The sequence below is a fragment of the Oryzias melastigma genome, linkage group LG13 (genome assembly GCF_002922805.2).
Source record: "Oryzias melastigma strain HK-1 linkage group LG13, ASM292280v2, whole genome shotgun sequence".
NCBI lineage: Eukaryota > Metazoa > Chordata > Actinopteri > Beloniformes > Adrianichthyidae > Oryzias > Oryzias melastigma.
This window is the reverse complement of record NC_050524.1, coordinates 4,929,188-4,948,668: the sequence shown is the minus strand read 5'-3', so window position 1 is coordinate 4,948,668 and position 19,481 is coordinate 4,929,188. Positions and strand designations below refer to the sequence as shown.

The 19,481-nt window shown below is 37.1% G+C and overlaps 1 protein-coding gene across 6 annotated transcripts in view; it reads right to left on the bottom strand.

Moving 5' to 3' along the window:
- Positions 1-19,481, bottom strand: part of LOC112149928 (mitogen-activated protein kinase kinase kinase kinase 5) — a 65,813-nt gene that overhangs the window by 27,658 nt on the left and 18,674 nt on the right. For all 6 annotated transcript variants that reach the window (XM_024277933.2, XM_024277928.2, XM_024277932.2 and 3 more), the window contains exon 2: positions 85-142. In XM_024277933.2, coding sequence (XP_024133701.1) covers positions 85-94 — 10 coding nt within the window. In that variant the 5' untranslated portion in view covers positions 95-142. The remainder of the gene's footprint in view (positions 1-84; positions 143-19,481) is intronic.

Sequence of the window (19,481 nt, the reverse complement as noted above, 5' to 3'; positions counted from 1 at the left end):
ATGATAGTAAGTATCAAAACAATCAGATGCAACAGTTCATCTAACCAATTCAATGCTTAGAAAAAGAATAATAAAAAAGCTCACCAGGTTCCATTTTAATAACTTTGATGGCTGCCAGGTCTCCATTCTGCTTGTTTCGTGCCTAGAAAGATAAAAAAGAGCGTTTTTCAAAAGCACTTTGTCCTTTGCTGTCCAGATTAGTGGACTTACAAAAAACAGCTCACCACATGACTGAAAATAGAACGCACAAACACACACAGTTACCAAACACCCCAGCAAAGGTGCACAAATCTATGTAGACATCTTGACATTTAAAAGTGCGATAGCAGAGGGCGGTGTTACCTTGTCTTGTTGACAATGCCAAATTAGACACTTTTATTATAACCTTTAGGTGTGAATGACTAAATTGATGTCGGTTGAACGAACCTTAATGTTCAAAAGTTCTGCCGTGGAGTTACAGAACCCAAACGCCGACCATCGAGGTGAGACCAAAAGACACAGATGCCACACAAGGACAAAAAAGTCTAATTTTTAGCAGGCTTTTCACACATTGTAAAAATACACTTCAGAGCAGGTATGAATCACTCGATCACATGTGTAAATTTGTACCAGCTAAAGCAACGGTAACTATGTGACCGTAAAGGTCTGAACTTTGAGCGGACTGAAGTTGGTGAGCTCTGCAGATTGCTCAGTAGACTTCTTCTTTTTTAAAACGCCTCGGGCAGACATGCAAACCTGCACTTCATTGCATTTGGTTCCCGTCTTGCAGATTTTGCTCCATGTTTCAGATTTAAAGTTTGTGGTCGAGTCAGCAAACCAGTTTAGTCTGCAGATCTCAGTCCACGCAGAACGTACTTCACGAAACGCATTTAAGAACCTCCTTTTGCAGCAACCTTTGCATCATGCACTAGTTTGAAAAGCAGGAGGAGGTAGTCACTTTGAACGAGATGTTCTCATCATGATCAGTGATGACGGGCTGCTCATTATTCAATGTGGTGAGACAGAAGAAAAAAATACAGAGAAACAATACAAACTGACATAAAAACTGGTTACTAGAGGAGATTTGGTGTGAACTTTCCTCTTTCCCTCGTCTTTGTGTGAACAACATTCCAAATCAAATCAATATAACTTTCAATATTAACTCTACATAAAAATATATTTTGTCAAAATCATACAACTTAGAAATGAGCACAAGATAACATCGGACAATTAATAACAATAAAATAAAATGATCTGGAGGGTATAATTTCCCGGAGGGCCGGATCCGGCCCCTGGGCCTTGACTTCATACATGCGCCCGAGACCAAACGGGGTGTAACAGTCCCTCTTTAGCGAGAATTGAACAGATTTTTTGACTTTATGTTAGACAGTAACAGTCCCCTCCCACCACACAGTCGTCTCAAAGTTACTCTGTATGTCACTGTCGGGGCAGGACCGCTTGTTCAAAGTGAAATGGAAACTCCACCGTCTCAGAGAGGGAGTTTTAAAACACAGTGGCAGGTGTGAGTTTGTGAGGCCTGTTGTCCACGCGCTGAAGAGAAGGAGGTGAATCGACCCACAACCTACCAATGACAATAGATCTATACCAACGACAGTAAATGTGTCCTTCACTACCGTTTCACTACAAATTTATAAAAACGTTTTGGCCGGATGGCGGTCAGCGGACTTACTTTCTAAACTCATCGCCATTGTCACGTCAGCGGAAGCTGCCGTTTCGCAGTTGAGAGTACTGTTGGCATTGGTCTGCACGCCATTTAGAGTGTGCCGTTGACATTAAAGTGGAAAGTAGGGGTGGTGACGTTGCAGTAAGGGGGTGGTCAATCCACTTTCCTCAGACGCTTTCCTTGTTGAACTGTAGGAGGTTCACAGTTTAACCCTTTAACACCTGAGGTATCATCGATGAAACCTAAACACAAAAATCTTAAACATACTGTGATTTTTTTAAACACGATCAATGTCATTCCAGTAGATTCTGAAGGAGAAAAGCGGCCCGCGCCGCACTGGAGTATTAAAGAGTTAAACTAATTAGTGTCATCATATCTTTTTACAGTACTCTTTGGAACTGTATCCACAGAAATTTGGACGTTACGATTCAGACACATCATACTGATAAAAATGTTTGTAGGTCTGCATTTTTGTTGCTTACATTATGATTCATTTAATGCCTCCAAAAAAACACAAAAAATGATCTAATAATGAATCTATAAAGGTAGGGATACATTCAAATGAATTCTTACACCCAATCCAATGAAAATTATGCATGTTCTTTTGGGATTTTTCTCATGATGGAGGACATATGAGATAAAGATTGCATGTCTGAGTATTTCCTTAATTAAATTGTTGAAAATCAAGAGTGTTAAAGCTACTATGGCTCTTCTTCGTTCTGATGCATCACATGTAGACGACTAGATCCATTTACGTAATTTTTATCTTCGTTTTCCTCATCCGAGCTGTAATCTTGTCCAAACAGTGCCACTGTATGGATCCTATATTGCTCGTTAGCTGCCATGATTAGTCGACTAATCGAATATTAAAATAGTCAACAACTAATTTAATAGTCGATTAGTCGTTAAATATTTTATAGAGTCAGAGTGTAGTAAAGTTAAAAGAAGTTGAGAGCATTCAGCACCAAAAAATGTACTTTTTTATATTTGACTCAGAGAATAAAACTTTATCTTTAGTGAAAAATAGTTCTTTGTTTATGATGACGACCTCATTTGATTTAATCTTGTTTTAAATCCAGAAACTACTGAACAGAGGCTGCACAATTCATTAAAAGTTTACTATCTTTACCTAAACGGAAATCACTTCATTGTGGATTTTCCTTCTCAAAGGTTTAAGTCTTTACTTTGAGACAAAAAGTAAATCTTCTGTGATAAATTCAAAAATCTAATCGGAAAAGTGAAAGATCACAGGGTGTAATATGGGAATTAATTATTTGTAATAAAAGGTTGCTGGAGCTTATCCCCATCACTGTTGTGCAAAAGCAGAATTCACCCAAGAATGTTGGCCAGTCTATTGCAGGGCTTTTAGCACTAAGATAAAAATAAATAAAATAAATTTATAGCTGCACAGAAACTCATTATTTTTGCTTTAATTAATTAATTTTTTTAAATAAAAAAAAAAAGCCAAATAAAACATTTTAGTGCGATTTAATGAAAATAAAATATTAGTCAAGGCCTAAAAACATGAGCTTTACAATACATTTCAGTTGACTACAACTGTGGTTTTTAACATGAAAAAAATAAAATCTTATCAATTCTGGAGAAGCTCACTATCAGCGTGAAGACGATCTGCTAGCAGGGCTTCTGGGAAAAGACTGTTGTTAAATGGAGTTATGCAAATTGTAGAGGAGCATCATGTGGAAAGCTGTGACAAAAACTATTCAAGCCCACACCCCTTCTCTCTTTGTACTGAAAGACAACCAGCAGCTCTGAATCGTCTCGGGGGCAAAACAACAAAAGCAACAGCAATGATGGAAACTCCATTCGACTGCGGAGGTCTTTGTGTTTGTTTGTGTGTCACCGTGTGGGACACCAGGCAGGTCACAGAGAGGAAAGTCAGTAAACAAGAAAACAATGACAAAGTGAGCCGTCACAGCAGAGCTGAGGACTGGAGACGAAAACTTCTGCACCAAACTCGAGTGTCTTCTGATCGTCTGTGCAGAGGAGTTTCCTCTTGACTGTGTTCAGTCAAGACACATGACTACACTCAAGCTTTAAAAGTCAAAATCAGGAAAATAAAGAAGTGAACCCTGCTCACTTCCTTTAAACAAGAAATAACTGAAATTTCAAAAACTAAATCTAAAAGGCCAGAGGCAGAAAACGGAATAAAAATTAGAAGTTGAATGAAACATATCTTAAAACTTTCAATGATTGTTTCATTTAAATTATTTATTTTAGTTGTTCAGTCCCAATGTAAAGATATCTACATTTTAATTTTTGTTTTTTTATTTACTTGTCCTGTCCAACATCTGAGCAAACAGATAAGTGCTGAGAGTCCCTTGTGCAGGGCAGGCGGGAGCGCCGCAGAGGCCCCCCATGCCAGAAAGCGGCAACGGAAAGGAGCACAGAGAGTGCAGGCCCCAGCCCAGCCAGAAGAGCAGCCACCCCCCACCGCGCCAGGAGGGCCAGTGCGAGGCCCCATCCCTGGAGAGCCCCCTAACCCCAGACGAGCAGCCCTCCACCACCCAGGACAACCGAGCATTCCCCCGCCCCACCCCAGGTACGAGGCAGGACCCCCCAAGTGAGACCCGTCCCCATGCTCCAGAAAACCGCCCGCCCCAGCCACGGGAGCTCCAGGGGGGACCAAAATCAACATTGATTCTCAAGTTTCTTAAAGCAGTAAAATTTGAACAGAAATATACCCGAAGATATAACAACTAATACAATGGAAAACTAACAAATAAAAGCTAACAAAGATAAAACCAAACACCAACTAAAAGCTTTGTCACAGAGCCGCTAGGTACGATTTGAGCTTATCGCACTGATGAAACTGGTCATACATGAATATTTGTGAACAAAGTATAAAAAGTTCTGGTCTTTACATGAAATTTTCACAGATGTATAACTAATGAACCATGTTAAAACCACAGAAGAAGTACGAATAAACTACGCAAAAAACATGTAAACCCACGCTTTATGGATTGAATTGAATTTCTTCACTCCCACGCACATGAGACACTCGGTATAGACCGCGGGGTGTGAAAGATCGGCCAATTTATATAACCGTCACACAATACATGAATAAATGAACTGTGCATGATTGGAGCACTGTTTATATGCATTTCACTAGTGATTTGTGTGTTAATTACATGATTTTCACATGATATGTGCGCCATATACACAATATCAAAGTTTTACATCTGTGGCATCTGCGTGGAAAGTCCAGTAGACATACACGGATATTTGTGGAACAGTCATGAAAAGCCACAAACTTCTATATGCATCTCGCAAAAATCCTGCATAAGATTTACATAAACTGCGTAATTCTCAAACAACCAAAAATTTGGACCAGCTCAAAACTAAATTCACATAAAGACCCATCCATGGAGATCCTCTATGGACATCTGCACACATCGATGAATCAAGAAAACAAGAAACACTTATGAATTACATATATCATGCATGTATCACAAAAGACCCAAATTACACAAGTGGACAACAGAAAATTGTATATAGCGGCAGTGTGACATGACCTTAAACCAGCCACTAGGGCAGGAGTAGGCAAACGTTTTGACTCAAAGGGCTCTAAAATGTTCTACTAGGAGCAGATGGGTGTTGGGTTTGGTAATCCACCTAACAAGATAAAGAAATAACATGGAATCTGGATGAAAACATACTTTAATTTTCACTAAACATTCATATATATGCTTTAAAGCACAATATTTGGGAGTTTTAATTTCAAAACTTAGGTTTTAGTTACCATTTAGTTACCACCCCTGCACTAGGGCAAAAATCAGGCTTCTAGGTTGAAGCAGACAGGCACAGATTCTACCCCAAGAATTCAACTGCCACTTGGTGATTGGTGGTTGGCGAAGCCACAATCAACTCCGCAAGAGGCGGAGTCAGCAGCACAGGTGAAGCCAGACCACCTCCGCAGGAGCTGAAAACTCACTTAGAGTTCATGAACAAGAAGTCAAAGTTAGGAAAATAGTCAAAACAAGTGGGCTGATGGCAGCAATGTGTCTGAGGTTATGCAAATTCAAAGTAAACAGACTGTAGTTCTGCTTCAGTAGTGCAGCTCACTAATCTTGTGCTTTTTTAAAAATTTGACTTGGAAATATTTTTCACATATTTACTTGACATTTCTGGTTGCTAAACTGTGGCATCAACACCAAGACATACTCATTCAACTGAAATGTGAAATAAATAAACAGGAAACAGGAAGACCAGAAATAGACAAAGAAAAAAAAAACTAAACACAACAGACAAAAATATATTTGGATGCAAAAAAGAAATGATCAAAATCTAATGCTCAGTTGTTTTGAGCTCTTTCCCATAAATATTCTTCACTGGAAGATGATATATCAAAGAATAGCAATTTTTTTTTTTTTTGCTGAATAAAGCCAACTGCAAAGCACACGTTTACACGTGCACAAAAGCGTGGTTTTAGCAGAAGTCTGACACCATTTAAAGCAGCTCTGGGGAGATGTTTCTTCAGAATTCTTTTCCATCTGCCCTCTTCACTTTGCATCTGAGGTTGATCTCACACAAACCAGGTGCAGCAGGATGACATGGCTGACAGTACAGTTGCACCACGATGTAGAGCGCCTTAGTAGCACAACCCACATCAGATAAGGACAATCTGGCTTTTACGGTAACAGCAGGAATGCCTTGACAGGGTAATATTTGCAGGGTTGCAAGGAACTCCATCAAATCTGAGGTAATCAAAACCCAGATACCAGGAACCTTAAAGTGATGCCAAGAAAACGTTGCGAAAGGACATAAATCATACCAGCACCACACAAAGAAATGAACAGAAGCAAATAAACCAATGGTTTAGCCTTCACCATAAGAGATGAAAAACTGGTTTAGCTGATTTCAAAACACAGTTTTGGTTTTCCAAAGATCGCAAATTACGGCACATCCTTTCCAAAAACAGGCAAATAGAAGAGACAATCTGCCGACTGCCAATGCAGGATTTCATACTCACCTGTCAATTAAATGACCATAAAACATAAAATTAGAAGCGATAAAACATAAAATTAGAAGCGAAAAGAAAAAATTCTTAAAATCTACCTCATCACAGTTTTTATGAGTTTTAAATACAGCCTAAGGTAGAAAAAAAAGAAAGTCTTTAAAAATAGGCTTTAAGTATGTTTACTACCATATTTTATAATGTTGTTTACCACGGGTGCAACTTATACTCAGGAGGACTTAAATATGATTGGATTTAAAAATAATTAGGCTCATATTTTAGTTATTTTCCCACTATTAACCGGTTACCCTTTAGTAGCTATTTCCCACTAACAGCCACTAGAGGGCAGTGTAGGAAGTTGCTGATACCGACAGTAACACAAAAGAAGAAGCACCGTCGAAAGCAAACAAGGAGGAGAATCTGATTGGTCTCCTCTCAAACTCTATATTTTTCTTATTTGTATCAAAACACCATCTGCGTTTGCATTAACTATGAAATTGCGCAAATTAGATTTGCCATAATACATCTGGCTAATTAAAATACATCAATTTAAAAAAACTTGAATTTATCAGAAAATGTTTAGTGGAGGTGGTTTTTGAAGTGTATAAAAATTTAAATTTTTCACAAAACTGCAGTGGAAACACTTTTTAAATTAAAGAGTCAAGTGACCAACAACTGGACACCATGTGGGGACCACAAGGGGTCTCACAGCATCACGCATCTCATCAAAAGTTATATGGAATTGTTGGAGCCACAGCTTTCACAGGATTCACAAGATTATAATTAGGATTTAATAGAAACAATGAAATTGATTTTCTTCGACAATTCTAGAATTTTGATAAAGTTTTGTGGAGATGTGTAATGGAAATGCAGCTACTGTTATGCTTGTTTGGGTTTTTTTTCTTCATCAGGAAGTCATCAAACTGGGTTACAGAGACACGGAAGTACATCTGAAAGTAAAAAAAATATATAAAAACATATAAATAAATAAAAATAAATATATACATAAAAGTACAGCTGAAAGTGTCCATCATTCAGATGCAGCTCCAACAGTAGTCACCGAAAAAATAAAAGGAATCATCTCAAGAACCCAGACGTTTCCACGTGATTACCGACGCCTCCATGTATTGTAAATGACATATCCAGTCGATAATACTTTCATAGCGACGAGACTAAAAACTTTTAACAGTAGCTTCTCCCACTCACAACGCGAGCATGAAGTTTATGAACACGCTTTTGGAAAAGCATTGAGAAGCAAATTTAATGCGAGTGAGAAAAAGCCAGCGGACGTGACTTTGACACTTGAATCGTGTTTGTGTGAACGCAAAATTACAGTGAACTTGGGGAATTTCTCAGAAACTCTATCTTCCAAAATTGCAACTCACACACAAGTGCAACTTCTATAGGATGTATTCTTCTTTAGTATGTATTTTTGTCACTTATAGTCTGAAAAAAACAGTAATCTGCATGAGTCACAAGCCAGCTAGTGACTCCTTAATGTACTAGTCTGGGTTTAGTTACTCTAGTTTTCAAATAAACTTCAATCCAGAAGTGATACGGTTGCTCTTTTTACATCCAAAAAGTTCTTAATGTGCATTACAAGGATTTTTTAAAAATCTAAATATTAAAAAAAGGTTCTATCTTCCTGTTATGCAGACAGAAACTGACACAATCACACATTTTGTCCACATGAAGTTGCACCAAATTTTAGAACCTATAAACTTTCTTTACTGTTCGGTTCTCCTCACTCATTCCGAAGGTTCTGTCTGTTTATAGCTCATATCTCACTATTACTGAAAGTGGATAAGAAGATTTTTTTTTTTTTAAATATCTGAATGATTTTCTGAAAACGTGTTTGTGAGAAACCGTGAACAAATGTGCAGTAACTGAATAAAACAAGCACTGGTTGTACAAAACCCTGACTTGAAAAAGGTCGATATAGGAAGATGAAAGAGAGAAGCTCCATTGGTCATCAGCCTCTGATCAGATATAACTGCACACAGAGGAAGCAACATCTTCACATGTAACACATACCAGATTAGATCTCTGCTCGCAAAAAAAATGTTTTTATAGTAAAGGAACACAAGAGTGTGAGAGCAAAGCTGTTACACTTTCCAGACGGTGAGTTTTCTCTGTACTGGTGGATTCATGTGGTCAAAACAAGTTTGACAAATAAATGCTGAGAGACTGCAGGTAGAGGTATGAAAAGACTGAAACCTTCAAGAGAACAAAAAAATACCTTTTCTAGACCTTGTTACTCTTTTGATGACTTAAAAAATAGGAAATTAGCTGTTTTTCATTTAATGCTTTTTGACCTACGCGCAAAGGCTGACCTGATGCTGTCATTAAATAAAACTATTTTATCCTCGCTTTTATGTCACTTTACTTGAAAAACAATTACGACTTAAAAGACCTACTTCAATGAAAATGTTTTTTTTGTGTTCTTTGCATGTTCTTGTAGAATTTTTCTGAAGATGGGGGACATACATTGAGAAAATTAAGTTTAAAATTGCATTTCTGGGTATTTCTTTATTCAAATCGTTGTGAATTAGGATCAAACAAAACATTCTTTCAAAAAGATCTTATTTGTGATGGAAAAATTAGGCTACTTTCCGGTGCATCCACTTAGAGACGACCAGATCCATGAACAAAACTGTACGGCTGGATAGTTCCGATACTGCTCGTCATTTTTGTAGCACCTTTAATTTATAGTAGGGATGTACCAGATCACCATATAATTGAAATCAATTGTCCGTTCACATCGAATGCAATTCGCGTGAAATTCATGTAAATCGTCTTTGTTTTAACAAGTGCTAAAGTAGTTGCTTGACAGTTCCTAAAGTGTTAGTACTTGAAGCCCCCGATGCGTGTGGGAGGAGCTCCTGTCAAAAACTTTTCTCGACTTCATCATGGATGACCCGAATGGTGAAATATCAGTTTTATTTCATTTCAAGTGCTGAATAAAAGCATTGGTACACGTCTCCGTTCTGGGTTCAGAGTCCCTGCTCCGTAACAGGGACGTGTGCAGTCAAGGGACGATAGTATGGACAGCGAAAGGGATCAAAAATGCCAGAAAAAGCGGGCAAAGGCAGCACAATCTTTTACGGATAACAATTATCCAAGAGTTACTTTCAATAAAACAATTAACACTAAAAAATAATTTTAAGTTTGATTTTAACTGATTTATTTACAATTTCATTTGGATATCAGCATTTTAAGGGGTACTCTAGATAGATTTGGTATTTTCAACACTATTTTTAAGCATTTCCTTCTCTCAGTTTTTGTAGATTTGGTCTAAAAACATGTAAATATAATTAGAAACTACATGTTTTAGCATTTTGTTTGTGTTCAAAGTTTAAATATGTTTCGTTTTATAAATAGGTCTCAATGAGCTAACATTATTAAACATTTGTTTTGAAGCTTTTCCAAAAATTTATTTTAGGCTTTTATCTTGTTTTTTGCTGTTGTTTTTTTCCCTTATTACTGATCTGAAAAATGATCTATATCTATATTGATAAGGTCTTTTGATTTTAGCTTTCAGCAACATTTTCATAATTAGACAACTTTTAACGCTTCATCTTCATCAAAAGTTGATCGAAGTGGATCTTAAACCCTTTGTGCTATCCAAGGAACTTTAACGTTGGGAGTGGGGTCATCTGGAAGATTTCATTCCATTTTTGATTTTCACTGGCAGATAAGAAATCCTGACCACCATGGGAGGGATAACACGTCACTTTAAGGGTGGAGTCATCTGGACCCCAGAACTCATATTTACATAAAGTATCAACCTAAAAGACAAGTTAACCAAACTTAAATAACCCACGGTAGGGCAAATCTGCGCAGTAGTCAGCTTTATTATTTATGGTTTTCCTAGATCAGGGCGTCAGAACTTTTCAAGAAGAGGGCCGGATTTGGTGAAGTGAAAATTTACATTCATTTTTAAGCATTTATTGCAAATTAACTATTGAATGAAGACACAGGTTTCTTCCTTGTTCAAATATTTCTAAATGTTTTCACCATTATTGTTGTCAATTTTTCACTGCTCAATCTCAGTTAGCTTCCCATAGATAGCATTTTTTAGTTTCTCAGGCACAGTTGATTCATATTTCAGGGAACAATTTGCCAATTTCCACTTTTGTCTAGAAGCAGTGGCCGTCAATGTCAATTTTTCTTTTTTATTTACAGGTAAAATAAAAAAAAAAGTGTCACAGAAACGACGCACAGCAGTAGGGCTGTTTTTGATAAGATCGATGAATCGACTTGAAGTTTTACAGATCAATAATCGATTCATAAAAATATAGATCAATTTAGCACATTAGGCTAAAGTCCGCTAGCTTGATGAAAATGTTTGATAGAATTTTCTATAGGACGGCTAATGCTAGCGCTCGGTCGACCTAAACATACATTGCTGATTAAATGAACGTTTTTATTTACTCACAGGCATGAATTTTCCAAACTCTTTTGAAATGAAATATTTTCAAACTAGTGGTTAGTGGTCTAAATTTCTAAAATTCTAAATTTGGCTCATACTTTCTTCTTCTTCTGGAATAAGGTGTACTTCAATAGCGCTATCGCCACCTAGTGGCCAAACTGAAACTCCCTCTAGGAGAAGCAGAACAATGTTTAGAATGTTAATGATCTGAACATTTTTGTTAGAACTTCTCCTTTAGAGAATCCATGTAGCACTATATGATATTAACAATCTCATTATTTCACTAATACATTTTACAGTATGTGAACTGTTTTCGATTAATATGAATATATTCAAAACATATATGTAGATTATTAATGTATTTCTAAACAAATGCTTATGAATGTGTAAACTTTAAATTGAATTGAAGTAAGAGGATCGATAGAATCGAAAAAAATTTTAATCAAATCCATCCAGCCTCTGGTGAATTGAATCGAATCAATTCTGGAAATTATTATTGATACCAAGTCCTTCACAACAGTGTTGCCACAGGATAACAGCGGCAACTTAGTTTAGCTGACCACAATCAAAAAAATCCTACAGTTTTCAGAAAGTGCGTATATATTGAAAGGAGCCTGCGGATTGGTGGACATTTAAATGTGGGGCTGTGTCAGGCTTTGCTGTTCTAGATGTTTTAAGGTTGTAAAACTCCTCTCTATGCACTTTTCTCAGACAGACATGAATAATTTCACACTTTTTTCTCTTATTTAACCAAAGCTGAACCGTATTCTGTGGAGGATACAGGGACAGAGGAGATTGATTGACAGCAATTTACAGCCAATCAGGATGCAGAACCAAATGCACTGTAAAAAATAAAAGCATGCAAAATAGCACTAATAAAAATGTGTTAAACTACAAGCCACGTTGTAGTGAAAAATCACTTTAATCCATCTATCTAAAAACCTGGTTTGTGCTTCACACCAAAGCCTCACCAGCCGCACTCCCATCATGGTTTACTAACTTCTCAGTTCATGTCCCACAAGAATTTAGGAAGTAAAGTCTTCCCAGCCCGTTTGGCTTCTGAGAAAATGTTCTTTACTGGAAATGCAAAGACATCATGACAGGTTCATGAAGGAGTTGGCACAAATAATAAGAACCCACCAAAACAATCTCAGTCATCTGCCTTGACTGGTTTTTCAACTCTAAAAATAAAATCTCTCCGTGTGCATGTTTGAAATTCCATCCAGGACGCTGACAGGTTTATCTGTGGCCTTCATCACCACCTTTGAGACAAGACAGCTGAAGATGTATGCGGTAAAAGTCAGTCTGCTTAAAGCTTTGACCTAAAACCTGACCAGGCTGTCCAGGAAAAGAGGGAAAACACGTCTACTGCTCGTTATATTTACTCTGTAAACCAAAAGACAACATTTAATATTCCCAGATTTTATACACTGCAAATTCCACAAACATGTCCTTGTCTAAAAATTGACCTTGTTGTGGTGTGTCAGGTCACATGTATCTGATTAAGCCTTACACAGACTTCATCACTTTTTTAGAGATAAGAGCCTAAACGATAGAGGGAAAGATACCTTTCAAAGTAAAATATTTAACATCACCCATCTTCTTCTTATCTTTCTAAACATATGCAGGTTATGTATCAAGCCTGACTGCGTATTAATGTACTGCTAAGATATATGTTTTTAAATCCATAGTAACCCTGAAAATTATAACCAAAGTCCAGAAATGATTTGATTCAGGATGTAATTTATGATTCCATCAGATTTGTATGTGTTATTTTATTATTTCCAAACCTGTTTTTCTCAAAAATTAAAAGAAATTTTTGATTTCAACAAAAAAAAATGTATCTTTCATAAAAAAATTAGCAGATGATGAGTTTTTCACTAGAGTTACAAGAAGCAGCATGAAAGTATTGAGGCTGTGGATCGTTATTTACTGTGGATCTGATTTGATTCAATGATTCAAAGATCAAACCAGATTCTTACTTATTGATATAGTTTGGTTTGTACAGCTGCTATGCCTTTTTACTGAATTTATTACATTAAAATATGTATTAAATCACCATAATTTATATTTTTATTTAGGACAGAAGATCAGAACAAACAAAACAAAGATTGAGACATAAAGAAATGCTGTTTTTTGTCAACTTTCTGTTTGACTTCAACAATAAAACAAAATCTAAACATCACCGTTGGTTTAGATAATTTAACATAAAATCCTGAAAATGTTTACTTTGTTTTACTTTGAAAATAGGAAGCTTCACCGACACTTTATTTTGAAGATTTGTTTACTTCCGATGACAGTAGTGCTGCATATTCGGCTTATTTTTAGTTTATAAATGTAAAATCCACCATTATTCTGCATTTCAGAGCAATAAATACATCATTGTATTTTTACTACACTCTACTATATTATAAAGACTGCAAATCGGCGATCTTGGATGTAAAATTCATACTTGAATTTATGTATCCGAGAAGTAATGCATTTGGAAACCATTTAAAAACTCTGTTTTGCACTTTTATTAAGAACTAAAATGTATTAAAAAAAACAGTTTAACCAAGTTTATTAATTAGATAAATGTACTAAAAATCCTCCAACACTTAAAAAATATTGAACACTGTGACACCCTAAAATCTCATATGTAGTTTCAACACATTTTTCATTTGTTCAGTATCTCTGTTCTTTCTAGTTTTGTTAAAGAACGACTTGACAAAGCGGTTGGCAGGATGGAGAAGAAAGAGTTTGTGTTCAGGACTTTTGACTAACTGCTTTTTTGGAAATCATGGTGCACTAGATTTGTTATGTAGGAAAAATATCTGAACAGAAATAACTGGAAGCACTTAAATACCCACTCCGATCATCTTTTAATCTGTTGTAAAAGCATTCCCTAGGGTCTTCTCATTATGATTATAGCAAATTCAAATAGTCGATTTCATGGAAAATTTCTGCAGAGTGGCGGTAGTAAATCAAAAATTCACCTCTGAGTTGTAGGCGGGACTTTTGGTGGAGAGTAACCCCGCCCCTACTTCCCCTATCCATTGTCAAGAACTTACGTGCTCTCCAACTAGCTTACAGACCCTCACCCTCCAACCTAATATTACCGGTGTAACAAGAGTGGTGAGCAATATTGGAGTCATGCAGCCGTAGAGCTATTTGAGACACCGCCCCACCACTCTCAGTACCAGATAGTGGTCTCCAGTGTACCTGTTATCCCTGTTTCCTGCCTCGTCTTGATCTCGCTCATGTATTGGACTTTCAGACCTGCTTTTCGTCTCCGGTACCTTTGCACCGGATCTGTCGGCCTTCCGTCCTTCTTTTCTCCTTGGCCTTTTCATATGTGCCTGTGCCTCCTGGATTTCTCTGCCTGGCTGGTAAGACTGTTTCAGCTCCACTTCTGGATCCTGAACTTCATTGTGGACTACTGGAGTAGTGTTGAGTTTCCCTTCGCTTCTGTGTTTTGGATCAACTCTGATATTGACTGTGATTTTCTCACCAGAACACTCTTGGGCGCCCCCTACTGCTTGGAGGACTTATGTGACTGTCGAACTGCTTTAATTTCTCGTCATCCTGAATCCTTGCATTTCAGGGTCCACCCTAACCTATCAAACCTGACAAGGGGTCCAACGGAGCGTGGCTGATCTGTGATCCATATGCGATTCGCACATCAAATTTGCATTCATCATCTTTGTTGTAACATGTCAAATAAGCAGCTAGACGCGTGTCCAAAAGTGTTTATAAAACCTGATGCTCCAGCCGTGTGGGAGGAGCTACCCTCAAAAGTTTATCTCAATCTGATTATGAAAGACACGATGATGAGTCTTCAGGGTTGTTTATTTTTCTAGACAAAGGCATCAGTAAACATGTCTCCATGTCTGAATGAGATCATTCAGACTCTTTCAACACATGAATAACATCCAGTTTAAGAGATATTACTGTCTCTGCAGCGTCTGTCCCCAGTGTGGGGGGATTTTACAGCAGAGACAGTAAAACAACTTAAATCCTGACATCCCCTGCTTCTCTTACTTTTAATTTATACATATACACCTTGACTATTTTTATATTTATAGGAATATGTTAAGTACAGACTTCTCTTAAATGCTTTGTTTATCATAAATAGGACTCAATGACCAAATGTTTCAATTTGTGTGTTTTGAAGTACTTCGTACTTTTATCTTGTTATCCTGTCCCTTTTGTTCCTTTTTACTGATTTGAACTTTAAAACTATGACAGGATTCGTTGTACCCCTATACATGGATCTATCGCCTACAAGTGGATGCATCAAAATACAGAGGAGAGTAGGGAGTTTGAGGCCCCCCAGCGTACATTTTCTACATCACAAAACTCTTTCTGCTTTTTTGTCTGCTCCCGATTCACAATATGAATAAAAAAATACTCAGAAAAACAATTTAAACTTCATTTTGTTTGCATATGTCCTCCATCAGAAGAATGCCACAAGAACACAGTAAAAAAAACATTTTTATCAATCTTTAGAGCATCAGAGCAGAAGCTTTCCATGTGTCCAGTCCAACTTAAGTGAACCTAACACATCAACTAAGTTTTGAAACTTCAAAAGTAATCTTTTGTTACTGCATCTCCGAATTATGCACAAGCACTAACAGTATTGTGTTACACTGACCAAAAGCTGATTCTTTCCAACATGAAGCTCCTGAGCAGTTTACTATAGAAAAGACTGTGATGTCTGTCATGCACCTTCTTCTGCTAACCAGCATTTACTGAAGAAAAGGGTTTTCTTTTCTCGACCACAAACTCTAAATATAAAACGGACAAATTCATGTTGAATATGAGTATATAATATGCTTAAACCTCAGCAAATCCCAGAAGAATTAAATGTAATTCATCCCAAAAAAGCCTGAGGAAAAATCTGTCCAGCACTGACTTTTTGCATGATCTGTTCACATCGAACAGCATGGGAACAAACCCAAACAATTTATCTCTGTGAAATTACTAATAAAGTATTTAATCAGCACATATATCGTGGACACTTCAGTTGAGGAAATGCAAACGATGCAGTAAAATGATAAATTTCTAAACATTAAATGGAGTACAGGTGAACGCTTCTGCTTTGGTGAGTTTGGACACCAGCAGAAGTTCTGAGTTTCTTAGAGTCCAAAGTGGTTCATGTGGGACCAACATGTCAGAAACATACCCTGGTGTTAAACCAAAAAGACTTGAGCACAAGCGGACCATCTTTGAAATATGTTGCCTCAGCAATAGGACGCCAAGAAGCGCAAAGACCTGATGTGGTCGTAGTTCCTGGTTTTAGTCAGGACCCCAGCAGCAGCGCTCTGGCTGAACGGCAGCTGCCTTACAGCACATTTATAGAGTCCAGAGAACAGATGGTTAACCTGGTGGACGTGAACGCCTGAAGAAGTCTGTCTAGACAGAATAGGTTTGATTCTGCCAAAGTGTTTAGGGCTGTAAATCCAGACGATTTTGTAGATTTATGGAGACTGTTAAGGTTTAAATCAAAAATTAGGAATCTGAGAAGAAATAAATCCATCCATCCATCTTCTTGCCCACTTTTTTTTCCCTTTCGGGGTCGCGGGGGTGCCGGAGCCTATCCTGGCTACTGATGGGCGAAGCCGGGGTTTACCCTGGACAGGTCGCTAGTCTGTCGCAGAAGAAATAAATCCTTAAAAAAAAAAATCATACTGGAAGCTTAGCCTTTGATCCACCGATTCCTGGAACATGAAAGACTTTGCCCAGGGACCCATGACGTTCAGTAAATGCAACATACTGAAAATCATGTAAATACTTTTGCTCACCCGGCGATAGTTCTCTAGGGTTACATTACTCAAGGTAATATATGGATGGTATGGATATGGATGATTAGAAAAATTGCAGGAAATTGGCATAAATTATAATGTTTTTGTATTTAAAGACCTAATCTGATAAAAATTGTATTTTTAACACGTTCTTGTGGCATTATTCTCATGATGGAGGACATACAGTATATAAACAAAATTAAGCTTAAATTAATCATTTCTGAGTATTTCTTTATTCAAATCGTTGTGAATCAAAAGGAGACAAAAAAAAAGCAGTTTGAAAAAAAAAATGCCATCTGTGATGTAGAAAATAAGCTCCACTCCATTTTGTTGCATCCACATGCAGATAAACAGATCCATGAACGTCTTTGTTGTCCTCATCCGAGTTGGGCTGGATAGCTCCAGTAAGACTCAGCATTTTTGTTGCACCAGTAATGTCAGGTTGGGGGTGTGAGGGGCTGTAAGCTAGAGGGAGAGCGTGATGAGAGATGGAAAGAAGTTGCTATACATAGGTTTTTAATTTTGTCTAATTTGGTTAATATGTTTGGCATAATTAAAAGTTTCTACTATAAAATGCAGCTTTAAGGCAAAGATCAAAACAGTTGTCATTGAGATTAATAAACATAAATATCAATTCAAATAAAATAACATAATTCAAAAAATTGTTTTTTGTATTAAATATGACTTTTTTCTGCTACAGTTTTTTTGTTTTTCCTCCACTGGTTAATTAAGGCAGCGTCCAATTATAATCCAACTGCTCAACATCCACCTTTATTTCTCTGCAGATACTTTCACTCAGCAATACATTTCAGCAGCAGACTGATTTAATATAAAATAATATTCTAACATTTAAGTGAATAAATAACTTTTAAAGTCCCTAAAGTCATCAAACCTGTCTCATTTTCTAGGACAGTTTCTGCAGAGCGGTAGCAGTTCATCAGAAACTCACCTCTAAGTTGTGGGCAGAACTGTTGGTATGGAAGTAAGCCTCCACTGATTTCCCATCATTCCTTTGTTTACACACTCTCCCTCTACCTTACAGCCCCTCACAACCTTAACCAAGCATTAGTGATGCAACAAAAACAGCGTCGGATATTGGGCTGAACGTGCGTTCTCGAACATTCCTCAAACATCATGTTATTTCTCAACTATGGTAAACAGACAAGAAACCATTATTAAAATGTAAATGCAGAAAAGTGATATTCTTCTGATCCTTTTAGACACACTAAAGACAAACCAAACTTACTTCATGTAAAGTTATTCATTGTGGCCACATGTGGGCAAAAATCTTTTAACAATGACAAAATACCAATACGCTTTTTTAAACAATTTGATTAATCCCCAAAGAATTTTGTAATTTAGGTGTATTTTTAGAAACTGTAAAGAACATGAAAAAGCTGCTTTATATGCAACCTTAGCTGTTGTTAAACAAATCAATACAATCCTGCTTTTGCACATTTTCTAATGCAATTGAACGATATTCCTTGTGTTGCGATAAAATCTTAGAATTCTTATGATTTTTTGTGTCTACAAACATCTAAGGATTGCTGAGTTATGAGTAGACTTTATTACTCATCCCTAAGTGTTGAAGAGCTGCAGCCTTCTGCTGCTTTAATCACCAAAACACACCTTTAAACGAAAGAGCTGCACTCTCAGGACTGCTGCTGATGCAGACGTGTGACATTTAGAGCAGGAACCTTTGTTAAATTTGAGAGAAAAACAACACGTGGCGAGCAGCATGCAAGGCTGTGTGTGGGGGTGCAAACGCATGTGCATTGATCAGTGTCTGCATGACAAGCAAAGGTGACTTTTTAAATTTCTGTTGAAACTAAACAATAAGAAAATGTTGTAGATTTATGGATTTATTCATCTGTGCACAGGAAGTGCGATCACCCACTTGGGAAACTGCTATCAAGTGTAAAACTCCTGGAAAATTACATTAACGTGATTTTACATTTTAAAATTGTTGCAACTTTTTGTACAAAGTTTTAGGCCATAACTGGCAAAATATGTAATATTTCTACAAAGGTTGTCAAAAAAATTTGCGAAATTTACCAACAACAACCAAGACTTAGTATTTTATTATGCAGCTTTTGAGCTGCAGCAGATTGATGCTTTGAGTGTACCTTTTCTTAATTAGCTCTGTAACCGATGTCAGATCAAAGATGAGTCTATATTTCCTCTGTTCAACCTCTAAACATTTCAAAGAGAACATTCTGATTCTAGCTATATTTAGTCCAGTGAAGCCCAAGTTTAAATAGAGTTATAGGAGAGCTCAGTTTAAGACCCACTCTGGTGAAAATTGTCTTTTTAACATGTTTTTGTGGCATTTTTCTGATGATAAAGGACATCTATTAAAAAAACTATTTGAATATTTCTTTTTTTAAATTGTTGTAAACCAGACAGAAAAAAAATGTAGTTTGAAAAAGATCGTTTTTGTGACATAGAACATATGCAGGGAGCTACAAGCTCCCGTCTGATGCCTTCACATGTAGACAAATAGATCCATGAACGTCTTCGTTTTCCTCGTCTGTGCTGGCATCTGGCTCAAAACTGTATGGCTAGATAGCTCCAATATCGCTGTCGGTTTTGTTGCTCCACTACTGTTAGGTTGGGGGTTTGAAGGAC